The sequence below is a fragment of the Rhododendron vialii genome, chromosome 10a, assembly GCF_030253575.1.
Source record: "Rhododendron vialii isolate Sample 1 chromosome 10a, ASM3025357v1".
NCBI classification, from domain to species: Eukaryota; Viridiplantae; Streptophyta; class Magnoliopsida; order Ericales; family Ericaceae; genus Rhododendron; species Rhododendron vialii.
The window spans coordinates 31,665,429-31,685,577 of record NC_080566.1 but is presented as its reverse complement, the minus strand read 5'-3'; the positions used below and the strand labels follow the sequence as shown (position 1 = coordinate 31,685,577).

General features: G+C 39.3%; 1 protein-coding gene and 1 long non-coding RNA gene across 2 annotated transcripts; one reads left to right on the top strand and one right to left on the bottom strand.

Annotated features, from left to right (window-relative positions):
- Window positions 1-14,140: 14,140 nt before the first annotated feature.
- Window positions 14,141-15,280, top strand: LOC131303123 (uncharacterized). Its single transcript, XM_058329916.1, has one exon. It carries the CDS (start codon window positions 14,141-14,143, stop codon window positions 15,278-15,280), a length of 1,140 nt encoding a protein of 379 aa, XP_058185899.1.
- Window positions 15,281-17,606: 2,326 nt separating this feature from the next.
- On the bottom strand, window positions 17,607-18,843 carry LOC131303955 (uncharacterized). The gene is made up of 4 exons (XR_009192266.1): window positions 18,829-18,843; window positions 18,631-18,735; window positions 18,457-18,519; window positions 17,607-17,824 (listed from the first exon to the last, which is right to left on the bottom strand). It is a non-coding gene; the product is annotated as an uncharacterized LOC131303955 (long non-coding RNA).
- Window positions 18,844-20,149: the final 1,306 nt, after the last annotated feature.

The window sequence follows — 20,149 nt, the reverse complement described above, 5'->3', positions numbered from 1 at the left end:
ATTGCTCATGTGTGACCCCATCATGTACTATGGGCCACACAATTGTATATGTTGGTCTCGTATATATGTGAGAGGGTTGTGGGTAGGGGTTTAAACGAGTCGAACAGAGCCGAGCTTTGTCGAGCTCGGCTGCCAAAAACTCAAGTTCAAACTCGGCTCGAGCTTTAATGAGCGGAGCCCTTCACAAGCTAAGCTTAATCATTTACTAAATAGGTCTCTTTAATCAAGCTCAGCCGCCCTTAACAAGCCGAGCTTTTGTCGAACACGAACCAAGCTTGAGCTCACGAGCTACTCGGTTCGTTTACAGCCGTAATTGTAGCCTTGTAGGTAGGGTTGGAGGTGTGGTTGGCAAGGGTGTATATAACATTTTCTTCGAACAAAAATGCAAGGCTATAAATATTGAGTAACCAAAATAAATTATTACTAATAAAGTTTGCATCAGAGCTGTTGTAGGGGTAAAATCTAAAAATAGATTCTAAGGCTTTTCGACCATATTATCGTTGGTTAGAAATTTTTTGTTTTTTGGGGGGTAAGTCGTTGGTTAGACATTTCAAGGGAAGTTTTTTCATGAGAGTGTCGAGGGTAATTTAGCATCTCTTCAAATAAAAATGAGAATGTCAAAAATTATTTTAGGTGATTCTCAAATTGTCTTCTCCATTGTTCAGTTGTTAAAAAAAAAAAAATCAGTACTCCTAAATCCTAAGATTCACGAGAGCAAAGGTTAAGAACAAAAACATACAACGAGAACTGAGAATGAGGAAGAACGGTCCTACTGAAAAAATCCATCTCATTTTGGTCGTTCGTTTTTTATATTTGTGTCAGTTTTCAATTGCTTATATCTTTCAATGTAAATCTCCAAAAATATGCAATGTGGATCTTATTTGATAGATTTCAATTTTTTCTAAAATACAAAGTTGTCAAAATTATGAAAAACATTATCGATCTAAAGATATAGGCAATAAACACAAAAGAAACAAAAAGAATAATGGACAATGAAAATGGGACAGAGGAAGTATATTTGAACGCAGCTCCAATCCAATTTCTATATATCCAATCATAAAACAGCAAATCGAATTGTTCATGAACACGTGGAGGCCCAATTCCATGATCAGCTGGACCGAGCCAAGCCTCGAAAGTCCAAACGGTGTTTAATTTCAGATTACCCAAATTGGTTAAATTCGGACGAGCTCGGAATAGGCCCAAACTTGGTGGGCTGACTTATTTTCGCGCTCCGGTCAATACTCGTAAACCCTAAGTTGATGATCGATGGTGCTTTTCGGCCTAATTCCTTCGTTTAGGCATTCAATTGCGTTATTTTGCTGTTTTAGGAAAGATTTGTTTCGTTAATAACTCTTAGACCGTAATTCCTTTTAAGTTGATTCTTTTTGGGAAAGTCTTGTTTTTCTTTCCCGTTTTCAATTTTAGGAAAAGCCCCAAATTCTGGGGCTTTTTATTTTCCAAGTTTATTTTTAGGGTTTCTAGGGTTTCAGCCTATTTAAGGGTTTGTAACCTAGAGTTTATGCAGATTATTATCAATAATATTCAGACTTTGTCTTTTTCTCTTGAAGATTCAAGAACTGCTCGTGGCTACGAGTACCTATCATTCGTTTGATTAGTACGCAACTAATCTCTTTGTTAATTCCGCTGCGTCAAGTGGTATCAGAGCCAGGTTTTGCCTGGTTCGATGGCACCAAACACAGAAGAAGACACACCCATTGACGTTGGTCGTGGGCTTACTGACCTAAGGAGGATGGTGGAGGATCAACAGGCACAATTAACCGAGATCCGTCAGGATACTCACACTCAATTCGCTCAGATCCGTGAGTTGCTGCAGGAGTTGACTCTACAAAATCGCCGAAGGCCAGAAAGGGTTGAGGAGGAACGCGCGGTGGGGTTTGCCCATCGTCAACCTCGTAACCAGGATCGGGAGCGCGCTGAAGGATTTGCCCGAGGCCCACCCGGTGATCGACGGGTTGCAAGGAACCTTCGTCATCGTGCTGATACCGAAGATTCTGAACCTGAAGATGAAGAAGAGGTACAAGGAGGACGCCGTCCAGCACGGCAACAACAGTGGTTTGATGATTACAAAGTGAAGGTGGATCTTCCCACGTTCAACGGTAATCTGCATATTGAGGATTTTCTTGACTGGCTTTCTGAGGTTGAGAGATTCCTTAATATGATGGAGGTTTCTGAGACCAAACAGGTGAAGTTGGTCGCCTACAAGTTGAAGAGCGGCGCTGCAGTTTGGTGGGATCAGTTACAAACGAAACGGTACAGGCAGGGAAAAGAGCCTGTGAGGACATGGCGCCGGATGAAGCAACTGATGATGGAAAGATTCTTGCCGCCTGATTATGATCAACATCTATTCCGGTCATATCAAAACTGTTCGCAGGGATCTAAATCTGTGTTTGACTACATGACTGAATTTAGTCGACTTTCAGATCGTAATAATCTGAATGAGACCGAAGGTCAGCGCGTAGCTAGATATATAAATGGATTGAAGCCTTCAATTCAAGAGAAAATTGGGATGCAGGTTGTGTGGGATGTTGAGGAAGCCTATAACCTAGCTTTGAAGGCTGAGCAGTTTGAGCGTAAACCGACCACTTCGGGATTCCGCCGAGGTCCAGGGGAGTCGTTTGTTCCCTCTTCTGAAAGGGGGAAGGAAAAGTAGCATGCGGTTCCAGTGGTTCCAACGTTTCAATCAAAGGGTGTTGCTGGTGGTGGAACGAAGTTTGGAGGACCTAACCAGGCGGGTAGCTCTAACAACAGAAACGTGGCCAAGGATCCGAACCCTTATGCCAAACCGAGGGGTGACAAGTGCTTTCGGTGTAACAAACCCGGTCACTTGTCTAACGCATGCCCAGATAGGAAGGTGGGCCTGGTAGAGGAAGATGGGCATATTGAAGAAGATTCTGAGAATGATCTTGATGATGTGGATTATGCCGAGGAAGATGGGGAACGGGTCAATTGTGTGGTTCAACGGGTGCTGTTTGCGCCAAAATCGGAGGGTTCTAGCCAACGTCATAGCATATTTCGATCGCGTTGTTCAGTCAACCAGAAAGTTTGTGATTTAATTGTGGATAGTGGGAGTTGCGAGAATTTTGTGGCAAGGAGACTAGTGGAGTATTTGAAGTTGTCGACGGAACCCCATCCCGCGCCTTACAGCATTGGGTGGATCAAAAAGGGCCCCACGGTGAAGGTAACTCAAATCTGTAAACTTCCTCTTTCAATTGGGAAATTTTATAGAGCTGAAGTTACTTGTGATGTTATTGAGATGGATGCTAGTCATGTGCTGTTAGATAGACCCTGGCAGTTTGATGTAGACGTTGTTTATAAGGGTCGTGACAACACTTACTGTTTTAATTGGGAGTCCCATAAGGTTGTTATGGTACCCACCAATCATAAGGTGTCTGTCAAGCCTTCTAAAGTAGAGGGGTCCTCGTTTTTAACCATTGCTAGTTCCGAAGCTGAGTTTGTTGCAGGTTTGAAAGAGTCTGAACAGGTTTATGCAATGGTGGTAAAATCGTTGGTTGTGCACGGAGTGAATGAGGCAGTGATTTCAGTGCCTAAACAGATACAACCGTTACTGGAAGAGTTTGAGGAGCTGGTTACTGATGATGTGCCTAATGAACTCCCTCCCATGAGGGATATTCAGCATCAGATTGATTTGGTGCCTGGGGCAAGTTTGCCCAACTTACCACATTATCGTATGAGTCCTAAAGAGAATGAGATCCTGAGAGAAAAGGTAGAAGAGCTATTCCAGAAAGGGCATATCCGAGAGAGTCTGAGTCCTTGTGGTGTGCCGGCTTTGTTAACACCAAAGAAGGATGGTAGTTGGCGTATGTGTGTTGATAGTCGAGCTATTAACAAGATTACCATCAAGTACAGGTTTCCTATTCCGCGTTTGGATGATATGCTGGATATGTTGTATGGGTCGAAGTGGTTTTCAAAAATCGATCTACGAAGTGGGTACCATCAGATTCGTATCCAACCGGGCGATGAGTGGAAGACAGTGTTCAAAACTAAGGATGGCCTTTACGAGTGGCTGGTTATGCCATTCGGCCTTTCTAATGCGCCAAGCACTTTTATGCGAATTATGAATCAGATTTTGCGCCCTTTTACTGGAAAGTTTGTTGTCGTTTATTTCGACGACATACTGATCTATAGTAAGTCCGAGGAGGAGCACGTGGAGCACGTGCGCCAAGTGTTGATGGTGCTGCAAGAAAATAAGTTGTACATTCAACTTAAGAAGTGCAGTTTCTTGACTAACAACTTATTGTTCTTGGGTTATGTGGTTAGTTCTGATGGGATTCATGTGGATGAAGATAAGGTTCGAGCCATTCGTGACTGGCCAACGCCGAAATCTGTTACTGAGGTTCGAAGCTTCCATGGGTTGGCCACTTTCTATCGGCGTTTTATTCGGAATTTCAGTTCTATTGTGGCACCGATCACTGAGTGTTTGAAGAAAGGCAAGTTCTTATGGGGAGATGAAGCAGAGAAGAACTTTACAGTGATTAAGGAGAAGCTATGCACTACGCCGGTTTTGGCACTACCTAGCTTTGAAAAGATTTTCGAAGTTGAGTGCAATGCTAGTGGGATTGGTATTGGGCTGTACTGTCCCAAGAAAAAAGGCCGATGGCTTTCTTTAGTGAGAAGTTAAGTGAAGCAAGGCAGAAGTGGAGTACATATGATCAGGAATTCTATGCTGTGGTGCGCGCTCTCAAACATTGGGAACATTATCTGATTCAAAGGGAGTTTGTTTTGTATACTGATCATCAGGCGCTGAAATTTATCAATAGTCAGAAGAAGCTGGATAGTATGCGCGTGCGTTGGGCGACGTTTTTGCAGAAATTTCCTTTTACTATTCGACATAAGTCTGAGGTAACAAATCGTGTGGCTGATGCTTTGAGTCGTCGAGCCGATCTATTGGTGACCTTAGCACATGAGATTGTGGGCTTTGAATTTCTGAAGGAGCTGTACCCAGAGGATGATGACTTTAAAGATATTTGGGATGTATGTATGCAAAATCGGCCTATGAGTGATTTCCATATTACTGATGGGTATTTGTTTCGAGGCAATCGCTTGTGTATTCCAAAGTCTTCCTTAAGGGAAAGCTTAATCCGAGACTTACATGGTGGAGGATTAAGTGGTCACTTAGGGAGGGATAAAACTGTGGCCAGTTTGGAGGAACGATATTATTGGCCTCAGTTGAAGCGAGATGCTGGGAATTTTGTAAGGAAGTGCTACACTTGTCAAGTGTCTAAAGGTCAGTCCCAAAACACTGGTCTTTACACGCCTTTGCCTGTTCCTAATAGCATTTGGGAGGACTTGTCGATGGATTTCGTGCTGGGTCTACCTCGTACTCAACGAGGAGTAGATTCTGTGTTTGTGGTGGTGGACAGGTTTTCGAAGATGGTGCACTTTATTGCTTGCCGAAAAACATCTGATGCTTCTCATGTGGCACGTTTGTTTTTCCGTGAGGTGGTGCGTTTGCATGGGGTGCCACAGTCCCTTACTTCTGATCGTGATGTGAAGTTTCTTAGCCATTTTTGGGTAACTTTGTGGAAGATGTTCGGTACATCGCTGAAAAGGAGCTCTACTGCACATCCACAAACTGATGGCCAAACTGAGGTGACTAATCGGAGTTTGGGAAATTTGATTCGCAGTATTTGTGGGGACAAGCCGAAACAGTGAGATTATGCTCTATCGCAGGCTGAGTTTGCTTTCAATAGCGCAGTTCACAGTGCCACAGGAAAATCACCTTTTTCTTTGGTGTATGTGACCCCTCCAAAGCATGTGGTGGACTTGGTTCAGTTTTCTCGAGGACCTGGGGTTAGCGTTGCAGCTGAGGCAATGGCTAAGCAGGCTCAAGAGGTGCATGAGCAAGTAAAACAGAAGCTAACTGAGACTAATGCGAAATACAAGAGGGCTGCAGACAAACACAGGCGTGAGAAATTGTTCAAGGAAGGGGATTTTGTGATGGTGTTTTTGCGCAAGGAGCGGTTTCCAGTGGGAACTTATAACAAGCTAAAGCCCAGAAAGTATGGTCCGTATGAAGTTTTGAAGAAGATTGGTGACAATGCTTATGTGATTGATCTTCCTGATTCCATGAAGATTTCAAAGGTTTTTAATGTTGCTGATTTATCTGAGTATCATGCTGAGGAGCCGCTGTATCCAGACTTGAACTCGAGGTCGAGTTCTTTCGAAGAAGAGGGGACTGATGTAGAACACGTGGAGGCCCAATTCCATGATCAGCTGGATCGAGCCAAGCCTCGAAAGTCCAAACGGTGTTTAATTTCAAATTACCCAAATTGGTTAAATTCGGACGAGCTCGGAATAGGCCCAAACTTGGTGGGCTGACTTATTTTCGCGCTCCGGTCAATACTCGTAAACCCTAAGTTGATGATCGATGGTGCTTTTCGGCCTAATTCCTTCGTTTAGGCATTCAATTGCGTTATTTTGCTGTTTTAGGAAAGATTTGTTTCGTTAATAACTCTTAGACCGTAATTCCTTTTAAGTTGATTCTTTTTGGGAAAGTCTTGTTTTTCTTTCCCGTTTTCAATTTTAGGAAAAGCCCCAAATTCTGGGGCTTTTTATTTTCCAAGTTTATTTTTAGGGTTTCTAGGGTTTCAGCCTATTTAAGGGTTTGTAACCTAGAGTTTATGCAGATTATTATCAATAATATTCAGACTTTGTCTTTTTCTCTTGAAGATTCAAGAACTGCTCGTGGCTACGAGTACCTATCATTCGTTTGATTAGTACGCAACTAATCTCTTTGTTAATTCCGCTGCGTCAGTTCATTTGGAAGTATAAAATCAGGAGAAACCATATATCTCCGGTATAGGAGGGGGTGGTGTCCCCCTCCGGTTTGTTTTCAATTTTTTGGTCATTTTTCAAGTTAACTTTGATGATCGGATCTGATCAATTTGTAGAGCTTGGCAAGAACATTAATCTTGTCAAAAATCATGTTCACTAGACTTTAGTAGATACATGATCAACACACATGAAAATTTGAAGAAAAACAAAAATTGGATCAAAAAACACATTGAATCGGAACCCATTTTTTATTTTTTATTTTGCATTTTTCACTTGTGCCAATCATATATCTACTAAAATTCAATGAACATGATTTTTCGCATGATTAATTTTTTGCCGAGCCCTACAAAATTAAATAGAGCAGATCATCAAAGTATATTCGGAAAATGGCCAAAAAATTGAAAACGAATTGGAGGGGGACACCACCCCACCTACTATACCGGGGATATATAAAAATTTCTCTAAAATCAGTCATCTGATTTATCGATGACTAAACTGCCCATTTTGTACTTTTTTCCTCTATTTCTCACGGACTTGGGGAGCTGCTGTCCCTTGCTGTCCCGACCGAGAGGGCTCCGCTCCAGTTTTGCTCCGATGATCGAAAACGTTCACTTCGTAAAACTTGTCGAGTTGAACAAGTAGGCAAAAAATCAGCTTGATCGGATATCATTCAGTGTTTGATTGGAACACATATAACTTGTCAATAATGGGTTCTAGTAGATTTGATCCAGTGTTTCGGATCCATTCTTTGTAAGACAAAAAGGTTTCGATTAGGCACTTAATGATATCCGATCGAGCTGATTTTATCCATACTTGTTCAACTCGACGAGCTCTACGAAGTGAACGTTTCCGATCATTGAAGCGAGACCGGAGCACGGCTCCCTTGGCTGAGATAGCAGGCTGCTCGATCGGATATCATTGCCTTAAGGGACAGCAGCTCCCCCAACTCCATTTTTCACCAACATTCTCTGAGGGTTCGGCTAAGCGTTTTGGATGTTTTGCCTTTATTCAAAAAAAATCGTGTTTGTTAGTTTTGCACTTAACTTTTGTGGATTATTAATTCGTCTCGAAGAGATGAATCAAAAAAGTAAAAAATTATGACTTTTACCCAAATATTTTCGAAAAATTCAAAAGCTAATTTTTTGGATTTTTTCGAAAATATTTGGGTAAAACTCATACTTAATTTTCAGAAATCCTATTGGTACCGACGGTACCCATAGGGAAAATGCACCGACGGCCACCGGACGGCCGTCTCCGGTCACCGGACGGCCGATCCGAGCCGTCCAAAAATTTTAAAAAATAAAACCGAGGGGCCCTACGCGAGAATCAATGACATCCGAGGTGTGTAGAGTACTTGATCCGAGTACCCCTTTTTCGTGTATATACACGTATATACAAATATACACGAAAAATGGATGCTCGGATCAAGTACCCTACACACCTCGGATGCCATTGATTCTCGCGTAGGGCCCCTCGGTTTTATTTTTTAAAATTTTTGGACGGCTCGGATCGGCCGTCCGGTGACCGGAGACGGCCGTCTGGTGGCCGTCGGTGCATTTTCCCTATGGGTACCGTCGGTACCCATAGCAGTACTCCTTAATTTTTTACTTTTTCGATTTGTCTTGACCAGGGGCGGAGCTATGTTGGGGCCGGGTGGGGGGGGCCAAGGGCTCCCCGAGCTCCTGAGTTTTAAAATTTTTATTTTGTATATACCTGATTTTGAATATTATTGATAATTATTTGTGTATAATTACTCATAATCTCAATAAATTTGGTTTGATTTAATAAAAAACTAGTTATTTTACATTCACAATTCTCGATTTCTTTCATAAATAAAAAGTAGCCTAAAGAAAAAATAAAATGCTTGATATACTTTAATTGTATTAGGCTAAAATTATTTCAATGAACAAATGAGTGTATTAAAAAACAAAAATTTTATGATATAATAAGTATACGTTCCGACAAAAAAAATATGTCTACTAAGCTGGCCAAGACGAATTAATAATTCACAAAAAGTCAAGTACAAAACTAACAAACACAAAATAAATTTGAATAAAGACAAAACGTCTAAAAAGCCCAAAAAACTTAGCAAAACTTAGTCAATCTAAATGAGTGATTTGGCTAGAAACTATATATTCTTTTCGTTTCGTTTCTTATTATTAGTATGAAATTCCTCATTCTTTCCTTCTCTTACAAAATCTCCCAATCGAAAGGCCGTAAGAAAATCAGTCATCTCTCTCCATAAATTACCTCTCGCCCTCCGACTCTCACTTTGATATGAAGTTGAGATCTCTTCAGGTCCGTTGTCAATCTCGTCAAGCAAATTCTAGACTCGAAATATGAAAAAATTCTACAACAACAATCACTCGGACAAATACTTTACACACACTTACATTTGTTTTTGGGGTTCCAGTACTCCCGAACGTACTTGATTCTGTTAACATTCGTAGTCAATTTATGGCTGAACCTTGCAAGCCTGTCTTGATGCTGCTACATGCCTTCTACGCTATCTAAAAGGTTCTCCTGGCCAAGGTATTTTTTTTAGCTACTAACTATGATCTGCAGCTTACAGCGTATTGTGATTCTAATTGGGCAAGTTGTCCGATGCCACGTCGTTCAACTACCGGGTATTGTACATTTCTCGGCACCGGTCCTATTTCTTGGAAGACAAAGAAACAATCTACTATTTCTCGATTGTCAGCTACCGAGCTATGGCTACAGCTTGTTGTGAATTGACATGTTTGCGTTGTCTTTTTCAAGATCTTGGTTTTCCTCACAATGGCCCCATGAAGCTCTACTGTGATAACAAATCGGCCTTACACATTGCGGCCAATCCCGTGTTCCATGAGCGCACAAAACACATCGAGCTCGATTGTCATTTGATTGGGGAAAAAAAATACAGCGCGGGGATATCCTACCGGCTTACATTTCTATAACTCATCAACGTGCTGATTTTCTTAACAAGGCTTTGGGCAAAGTCCGATTTCAACATTTAGCAAGCAAGTTGGACCTTTTCAATGTGCATGCTCCAACTTGAGGGGGACTGTTAACTAGACTTGTTACTCATTACGGAGTATTATCTTTCTCTATCTTATCTTTGTTACTTATATCTATCTTTTGTATTTATCTTTTCACCAACTAATGGGATTAGTGCTTAATTATTTCCGGGGTGGACCGAGTAAGGGGCATGTGGGGTCACGTGCCCCCATCCCTATCTTCTTCTTTTTTAATTTATAGTTTATTTTTTATGCAAAAATAATTTATTTATTTTTTTTAACAAAAATGAGTGGGAGAATGCGCGAGAAACTCACATAGAAAACTCGACGCAACATGAGAAGTATCAGAGCATTCGTGTAGACTACCATTTCATAAAGAACTAGATCTATCATTTCGTAAATTCAATTGGCAGGTTCGTTAACCATTTTCGTGCAGTACTTACTGAAACTATATAACATCAAGGCTTAGACAAAAGAACAAGGATAGTTTTATCAATAAGCTTTGTCAAATCGGTACACAAGCCAATGGGTGGATACTTAGATCTCGTTCTTTAACCCGAAAAATGTATTTCCCTATCCAACAGTTGATTAATATTGCCATGGAAAAAGGATTTGTATTCTCTTTCTTTTCTTTTTTCTTTCATGGTAATTAAGCTCAATCAATTCGTGTACCGTTCACGCCATTCATTCCGATAAACACATCCACGAATATTCAAACTCTACATTAACCAACAATACGCAAAAAGTTGTACATACTGGTATACATTGAGAGATTGAATTTAACTACTTCTCTTCCCGTAGAACAAGCGGTAGATGAAGGGAAGGAAACGGAGTGAAACGGTGTTCGGTGGTGACAGCACAGACTGATTTTCAGGCTGTTAAGGAGCTGATTTCGGGACTGGAAAGGGGATGGTTTACCGAGCTATACCTGAGGTGTTTTGAGGCGGAACGGGGCTGCAGGTTTCGAGACAGTTTACTGGGCTGTTTCGGAGCCTGAACGAGACCCGGTTTGGGGCTGATTTTTCGGGCTGTTTTGGACTGGTTTTGGTGGGGAAACAGGGCTGTTTTTCAGCTGGTTCTGGAGCTGTTTATGGGACTGATTTCTGGCAGTTTTTGGAGCTAGAATAAGGCTTAGTTTGGTTGTGATCAATGGGGATTGGGAATGGTTGCTGGTGGTGGTCTAGGATGGAGAAATAAGGATGAAGGAGAAGATGTAAAAATGAAAAAAAAAAGGGGATGACATCTCTCTCGCTCTTGGAAATTTGTAGGGAGGTTTGGTTGTTAGAGCAAAGAGAAGAAATAGTGGTAGGGGGTACACGAGACTGAGGGACCGTGCTGCGCAGCGTGCTGTGTGGGACGAATCGTCGCCGCTTCGGTCTCAGTTTGATGATCGGAAACGTTCATTTTGTAGAGCTCGTCGAGTATAACAAGTGTACCAAAAATCAACTCATTCGGATATCATTAAGTGCCTCATCCGAACATTATTATCTTGAAATTATTAAGTGTACCCAAAAATAGTGGATTTTAATCTAGTGTTTAGGATCCATTCGTTTCAAGATAATAATGTTTGGATGAGGCACTTAATGATATCCGATCGAGCTGATTTTTGGTACTTGTTCTACTCGATGAGCTCTTCGAAATGAACGTTTTCAATCATCAAACCAAGACCGGAGCGACGGCGATTCGTCCCGCACAGCACGCTGCGCAGCACAGGACTGCACAGCATGGTCCCTCCGTCCGGGGTACACGTGCGGGGAACTAAAGGACCCATGTGTTTTTGTAATCATGGGATAAAAATCCAACCTAACACACTTCTTGAACTACACTTTACTTTCGGAGTCCCATCCCAAGTCCCAATTCGGCTATCAAACACGCCCTTAGGTTTCATTTGTTTGGATGTACACATTTCCTGTAGTTTGGCTAGAAAAAGTAAAAAATTAAAGGCTAGTTCTCCTTTTTAGATTCGTTTTGATCCCAATCCTAAATATTATTTTCGAATCTAGATAGGTTCAAATATGTTATATTATGACTTTTTTGCCCTTTTTATTCCAAACGACTGCTATGCAACCTCCGCTATAACTCTCTCTCTCTCTCTCTAAAACCTCTGCTATTACTACGGAAAAAAGGGGGGCGACGGCGTTGTTCAAAGAGATCTGTGCCGCCACCACCACCACACCCAATCCTCCTCCGCCACCGGCATTTCCGACATTAATTGGAACCAAAACTTCGCTGCCAAAGCCGCTGCTCAACGTCTCACTTAGATGCGATCTGTTCGTCGAGAGCTCGACCCCTCGCGGCAGCTCCGCGGCTGCAGTGAAGCCTACTATCGAAAGATTGTAGAAGAATTGCATGACATATTGTTGATAGAGAGATTGATGGATTATTTAATGCATGTTGCTTGGGCCTGGGCCTCGGGCATTAAAAAAATTCCAAATTTTAGGGGCACTTCAATATTATTTGTGAATTAGTATATATATTATTTGTTCGTTTTATAACAAAGATGTCTTTGCTAAGTTAATAGTAAGTTGATTTTAGTCCATGTGGAGTGTTTGAGTTTAAGTCTTCTAGGTAGCTTTTTTTTTTTTGAAATATTTTTTCTCCAAAAATAATGCTATTGTAATTGCCAGGTTTTGAAACCAAGTCAAGTAAAATTCAAGCTAACCACTTCGACCGCTGGTGACAAATTAATTAACATGCATTATAAAGTCTAAAGTAGTAATATAAAGAAACATTTCTATCATTGTTGTTTAATTCTAAAAATACGTAGAACATCACCCCATAATTTTGCCTCAGGCATCCAAATCCCTTGGACCGACCCTATTTGCGAGAATTTACTTATTCATTATTTTTGCAGATTTTGAGATTGCATTTTCAAAATCCCTAAAGAAAATCCAAATCAAGCTAAAATATTAATATACAACTACTCCCAGATTTCCATTTTGTTATTCTTCATTTCCTTTCTCTTTCTTTCTTTCCCAGTTAAATACACTGCACCCATTTCCTTTTTTTGTCACAAAACGAATCGGAAACCACGGTAATTTTCCTCATAATGAAATGATTTTTACACTTTTCTTTTATTCATTAGCCCTTTTTTTATTTTTTTATTTATGTAAAATTATTAAATTATCCTTATCTCTTCGGTCACTTTTTTTTAAGGGTGAGCAAAATAACCATGAAACCGTGAATTCAGTCCAAACCAATCCAAACCGAATAGTTTGGTTTTTTAATGATGTGGTTTGGTCTTGGTTTAAAAAAAATAGAAACTGTGTTAAATGGATTGATTTATAGGTTTACGTTAATGGTTTTGGTTCCAAACCAATCCGAACCGTGTGATACATATACATATATATATATATATAATTTATTAGATATACTTAATAAACTTAATTTCTTTATCTAATACTCTATTCCACCAACTTATTCTTTTCTTTCACTTTCAATATTAATTTCCTAAACTTCCTATTCCTACAACTTCATTACGCTAAACATACACGGTTTGGGCTTAGTAAAGTGATTTTCTGCTCTTTTTTCTCGGTAACTTGTTTTCTAATGTATTCTATTTTTATTTAGTTGGTTGATGTTAGTGAGTTTTGATGATTTTAATATACTAATTTTGATATAGCTTTTAGTTTAAGTTATCTATGAAATTTTAAGTACTTAAAATAGTTTATAGTGATGATATATCAATTTTAAGCGAATAGTGATTCAAAACCGAAACCCAACCGCCTTTGAATGGTTTGGATTGGTTTGGTTTTATGAATTTTGTGGGTTGGTTTGGTTATTTAAATTTATAATCCGTAAGTAATGGTTTAGTTATTAGGTTACTATAAAATCAGGCCAATTCGGTAGATGCTCACCCCCACTTTTTTTCATATGAAAGGTCATTTGACACTTTCACATAAATGAAGACAAAATTTACGAATAGTCTAAGGAAACTGACCACGCGTACTGACCCCTCATGATCCGAACCGTTCAATAATAAATAAAAAACCGAATGAATCCATGAAAAGTCAGCTCAATCCAATATATGTAGATATTTGATCTAATCTTTTCATTTTCTAAAAAATAAAAAAAATAAAAAAATTAAATTGAACCCTTACACATATAAAAAAATTGAACCGGTGTACACCAAATGGTGTACCATAACAGGGCTCTTTCTCCATTTTTTAGGAAATTGTGCTTGAACTCATTCTATACTCAGGGCTCTTTCTCCATTTTTTAGGAAATTGTACTTGAACTCATTCGATACTTGAGAGGATGAAACTTTCATCCCTCTGTAGTCTATACTTAAACCCTAACCGATCTTTCTTCCTGCTAACCCAACAAAGATGCATACTCTTTTTTCAAAAAGTCTCTACCCTAAACCCAACAACTCAACCTTCCTCTGTTTCTTCTCTTCTCTATCCTCTCTTACTCACTCTCGCAACTCCAATCCAAACTCAAACCCCTCCCTCTCCAGTTTCCTTGTCGACTCCGTGACATTCTCCGCACCACAAGCCGTTTCGATCTCCAGCCGCTTCCCATCCGGAAAATCCCTAGAAAACCCACAATCCGTGGTTCAATTTCTCAAACAACTCGGCTTCTCCGATGCCGACATTCGGTCCTCCATTCAGCACAGGCCCCAGATCCTGTTCTCCGACGTAGACAAGACTTTGAAGCCCAAGCTGCAATTTTTTCAGGACCTGGGTCTCACTGGTCCTGATCTGGGTAAGTTCATTTCAACCAATTCTCGTGTTTTGCTTTACAGTTTGGAGAGAACATTGATACCCTGCGTTGATATAATCAAGAACACCCTCGTAAATGATGAAAACAATCAGGATTTGATTCGCGTTCTGCAGGGACGCTATTTGTTGACCTCCAAATCCGAATCGAGGCTGAAATGCAACATTGCCTTCTTGGAGTGCTGCGGCATTGTTGGGTCCCAGCTCTCATTTCTTTTGAAGAGGCGACCATGGATTTTTTCCATGCAAGAGCCGGCTCTTAGGGACCTAGTTTCACGAGTTTTAGATATGGGTTTTTCTGTTGATTCGAGGATGTTGGTTCATGCTGTATACACGGTTAGTTGCATGACTGGGGAGACATTTAGTAGGAAGATTGATTTGTTTAGGAGTTTTGGGTTTTCGGAGGATGAATGTATAGAAATGTTGAGGAGGGCTCCCCGTTTAATGGGGGCTTCCGAAGCAAAGTTGAAGTTTGGGATGGAATTCTTCTTGAAAGATGTCAAGTTGGAAAGGTCAGTGTTACTTAGGCGGCCTACATGTTTGATGTTCAGCATGGGGGAGAGAATCCTCCCTCGGTATAGAGTTTTACAGGTTCTGAAGTGCAAGAGGTCGTTAAAGAAGGAGCCAAGTTTACTTAAGGTATTGGATTTGTCGGAAGAGGAGTTTCTAGAGAAATTTATATCAAGGTTTAGAGATGATGCAGAGGAACTTTTGGTGGTTTACAAGGGCGATCCTTTGGATTCTTGACTCTTCAATGGAATTGGAAATCCGAACCCATAGTCCACTGTTGTTTTTAGCTGTTTTGACCAATTATCCTATCTATGTCATACTTTTGGGCTAGGAGTACTTTGCGGCGAGAAACCTCCCTGGGGGAAAGCCTTGGGGACCTCTGGAACCTATGGAATCAGAGTTCATCAACTTGGCCACGCATTTCCCTGAAGTCCAAAGTGCTCTCTTTACTTCATGTGTTGAACCATATGGTCCATATAGGGAATACGACAATGCCAGAAGAAGATAATCGATGGCTGAAGGGTGACTGCTTTGTGCTTCATTTGCTGAAGAAGTGGTATGAAATGAGATAAGAAGGTAATCGATGGCAAGGGATATATGCCCATTGTGTCGGAGTAAAGAATTGGATGGACTATGAAAGGTATAGCTAATTACCCTTTTGTGGTATTTTTGTGTTCTTCTAATGATCACTTAGTTTTATACTGGTTTTTGTTATTGTGGCATAAATCCGGCAGTTTGCTTGTTTTTGTTGTTTATGTTTGACTTATGAAATGTGTCATTTTGGTTCCACTGGTAGTTGGTTAGCTGGATTCTTAACCCTTTTTCCAGATTAAGTGAAATATTTCTAAATAGAATGTTGATTTTCGATTTTGCTTTCGTGCTTTATTTTTGAATTATTAACAACAGCTTGAGCTCATATTTTGCGTGCAATTGGTTGTTAAGGTATGTATTCTTATTTTAAATGAAATGACACATTCAAAGTTTTACACTAATACTGAGCAGCTGGCTTTTGAAGCTCTTTAGGCTCCGTTCAGTTGCCAGGAAAGTACAGGAAAGGATGGGAAAATCAACTTTCCCATGATTTTTGCAGTGTTCAGTTGGCAGGAAAGTAGTAGGAAACATGTTTTTAAGTTTTCCTGCAGGAATTACTTTCCTGCAAAAGTGATCCTGCAAAAAACACAGGATTTTGCGTCACGGGAAAAGGAAAATGAGTGAACACTCACAAAATTTTCCCGAAAGTTTCTTTTTCCTGACAAATGAACAACTAAACCTTAATTATTCTTGCAAAATTCTTGTGTCAAATGAACACTCACAGGAAAATAATTTTCTTTTTCTTTTACTTCACTTTACTTGACTTTTCTTGAGAATAACTTTCCTGTACAACATTCCTGGCAACTGAACGGAGCCTGGCTCGATTGGATGCGGTATGAGTTTTTGGTGTATTATTTATGAGGGGGGATAAGATAGTAAGAGGTATTAATTAAGAAGGGAGGACCCACATTGATGTGACATTTATAGATGGTGTATTAAAAAATAGATGGTTTGGATGATGTATTAGAAAAGGGAGATAAAATAATACTTGGTTTGGATGGATGATAAATTGGGTGTATAAGGAATGGTGTATAATGTAAAAAACTATTAATTGACTATTTTGCCCTTGTGCAGTGTTAAATTAAATTATTCAATAGATTAACTCTACAATTACGTGGCCTCAAACTTTGATTAATTTTTTTCACAAATAATCGATAATTATTTAGTTAACTAATATAATAATTAATTAAAATATTAAAAATATTAAAAATCTTTTTTTAAGTGCTTTATTATATTTTTTTTATTTTTTTATTATGAAATATAAAAATGTACGTTTAGTTTTTATGTTATTTTATAGGTTATTTTTTTTGTTGAATGATGAGTATCCAATTTTCTGTTTTTGAATGGTTGGTAAGTTTATTTTGTTTAAGCAACCTAGTTTCTATGATGTAATTTTTTCATGTTCGTTCTATATTTTTTTCATATTCATTCAATTTGAGCAAACTCTTTTTTGTGTAAGGTACTCTCCTATTTAAATGATGATGTAATGAAAGAAGGGCAAGAGAGCTGCCCCTTTTTGCTTTCCAGTTGCCTACTTTTGTCCTCCCCTGTTTATACTCAAAAAACCACCAACCACAATGCAGTGACAATTGACACTACAAGAAAAAATTGGCTTTCCCGGCGTTTATAAAACACCGGTAAAAGTGAAATAAACGCCGGCAAAAGCCTTCCCGGCGTTTTTTCCGGCATTTTCGGTAAATGCCACGACTGCCGGGCTCGGGAATACTAAACGCCGGTAAATATTTCCGGCGTTTTGGTTACTATTGCCGGCGTTTGCAAAACACCTGGGAAAAGTTTAAAAGCCGGTGACTTTCCCGGCTCCGGCTCGACCTTTGCTGGTGTTTACAAAAACGCCGGGGAAAGGTTTTTTTTTTAATTCTGCAGCTGCTTGATACAACCAGATTGTTCTTGCATTTGGAATCACTATATGCCACATGCTTGTATGTTTTAATTGTAGGGAAATCTTTCAAAATACTAAAATTTGTTGAACCATCAATATATCCAAAATTGCACTAAATAAATATCCCAAAAATTCAGATTACATTGTGTTCATATTCCACGTTCAACATAATGGAAGATTGAATCCAAGCTCATAACACAAAAAAAAAAAAAGAACTACTTCTAATTCATGTACTGAAGTCGTAAGCTTTTTGGTGCTTCTTTTTGTTGGAGTGATATCTTCTTTTGCACCTACATGTAAAATACGAAAAGAAAAGAAAAGGTCACATTATAATTGACTTGTAAAGTTCACTGGATTTAGAAGCTCTTTAACTGTGTTGTCCAAATATTGCGATCATAGTTGAGCAAGACATGACTCTAGATTCAAACATACCTGCATCGAGTAGGTAGCCTAATTACCAATCTCACATGAAAGTATACATCTATATTCCACTACCCCAAACTCACGAATTGTGCGCAGGTAAACCAAACTCACAAATTGGTGAGGGTCCGCTACCCCAAACTCATGAACTGGGTGACTATGCCCACACATATATGAAGAACTAACAGTACCATGAAGCAAGAACTGTGACTATGCCCACACATATATGAAGAACTAACAGTACCATGAAGCTTTAAGAAGAGATACTTGATCATGCATCATCAGTCATTTATGTTTCAGTAAACTCGCCTGATATGGAAGTATCCTATGAGGAACTTGAATGTGGAGTTCAGAAGTGACAAGTAAATAATTTTGTTGTGATTGGCAAGAAGAGCCACACTATCGTGAAACAATTGTATTGAAATTCTGAATGTAAATGAGCAAAAGTCCCCACTAGAGCACCATGCTAGAATGATAAAAAGGATGGTTAAGAGAGGCTAACCAAGTTTTGTTCCAACAAGAACCACTAGGACCCCAGGAGCATAATGCCTCAATTCAGGAACCACTGAACATTGGAAACAGATATGAAAAGCATTCATTAGTATGACGTCTGATGATAGAGTAACATATCTAATGTTCAAAAAAGAAGGCACAAATCTGAATGGAAAAGACTTACCCTTTTTGATATATTTTCATAACTGGCCTTGCTAATGAGAGAGAATGCAAGTATAAAGACATCAGCCCCGTGATAGCTCAGTTAACGTATTGTAATCCTCTTGACCTTTTTTTGTCAAAATAAAAAGGGTCAAATCCAGCACAAATTTAAGTCGTATAAAGAAGAAAAAAATGTAATCACTGGCCATAACAAGCTTACCTGCAGTATCCCACGAACAGACCCAATCAACATATATTGTCAACAAGTCAATAATTAACAGGTTGCTTCTGGGTCTGTTCTTTACATTTCTTTGCACGCCTGTATAATCTACCTCCTTTTGATTCGATTGTACAGAGTTGAACAAGTTAAGGTAATCATATGAACCAGCATTGATCATATTAGAAAACTTGACCTTAATATATAGCAGAGCTACATACATGGACATCTAGATTTCCGTATAAGGTGACAAACCTGTTCATATCTTTCTAACGTAGTAACGGGAGATCAGCAGAAACTAAAGCTCACTCACATAGCTTAATAGCTCTAGGTAGCTGCTTCAGATGGCCGGCTATACTCAGGTTGCTTAATCAAGCCTGGCCATTTTGAACAATCAAACAATTAGCTAGAGACAAAAAATTCAAAACAAATTTAAGAATGGAGTTTTCATTTTTGTGCATTAGAAGTGTTAAGTTTTCTCACCGTACTCATCAATAGTAGCACCATAGTCATAGCTGGTAGTGATGAAAGGCCCCCCCTGTTGTTCTTCCAAAATTTGTTCCTACCTGATACTGCTGAAAAAAACAAGATCACAACTGCGATTACTGGATAAAGTTTGTAAAATTTATCTTAATCTATCAGCTGAATTACTATTTTAAACTTCATTTTCTTGTATGTTTTCTTAGCAAATAAAGAAAGCTAGTCCCCTTTAACTCCATTCCTTAATTTTCTCACCAAGCTGATCATAAATATATTCTCCTCCAACTCTGTCAACTAGAACATTTATTTGATAGAAATCAGCCCCAACAAGCAAAAAAGAGCCATTTCAGCACAACTAACAAGGTCGAACCAAAGCAAGAATTCCAAAACAAGAAATATTGCAAGAATGCATTCATCTATTTGTACAAAATACACAGAGGGTGAAATCTTGAAACCACACAAACAAATGGAGTAACCCATGATTTTCGCTGTGTTCTTTAGTGTCGAACTAGAATAGCCTTCCTCTTTCTTCTTATGCAAATAACTAATAACAGAACCTAAATCCAAGCTAGCAAAACATATTTATTCTACTAGAAACTAGGAGTGTTGAAGGTTCCAAGCCTGTTACGCAAGCAGACGGCAAAAAATAAAAACTTACTTTGAAAGGAACAATACAAAACCAGCAAAGACAAGTAAGCATAGACATAAAAGTCAATTCTCTGAACTCAAGATGCAAACTTTTCTACCCCAAACTGGCATGAAAAAGGAAAACCACAACCAAACTACTAAATAACATACCAACAAAGAAAACACCGAGTTCAAAACAATTACAAAAGATTCAAGA

What these genes read in the sequence shown, in the direction of transcription:
- LOC131303123 (XM_058329916.1), top strand. Translation starts at nt 14,141, where the DNA reads ATGCATACTCTTTTTTCAAAAAGTCTCTACCCTAAACCCAACAACTCA.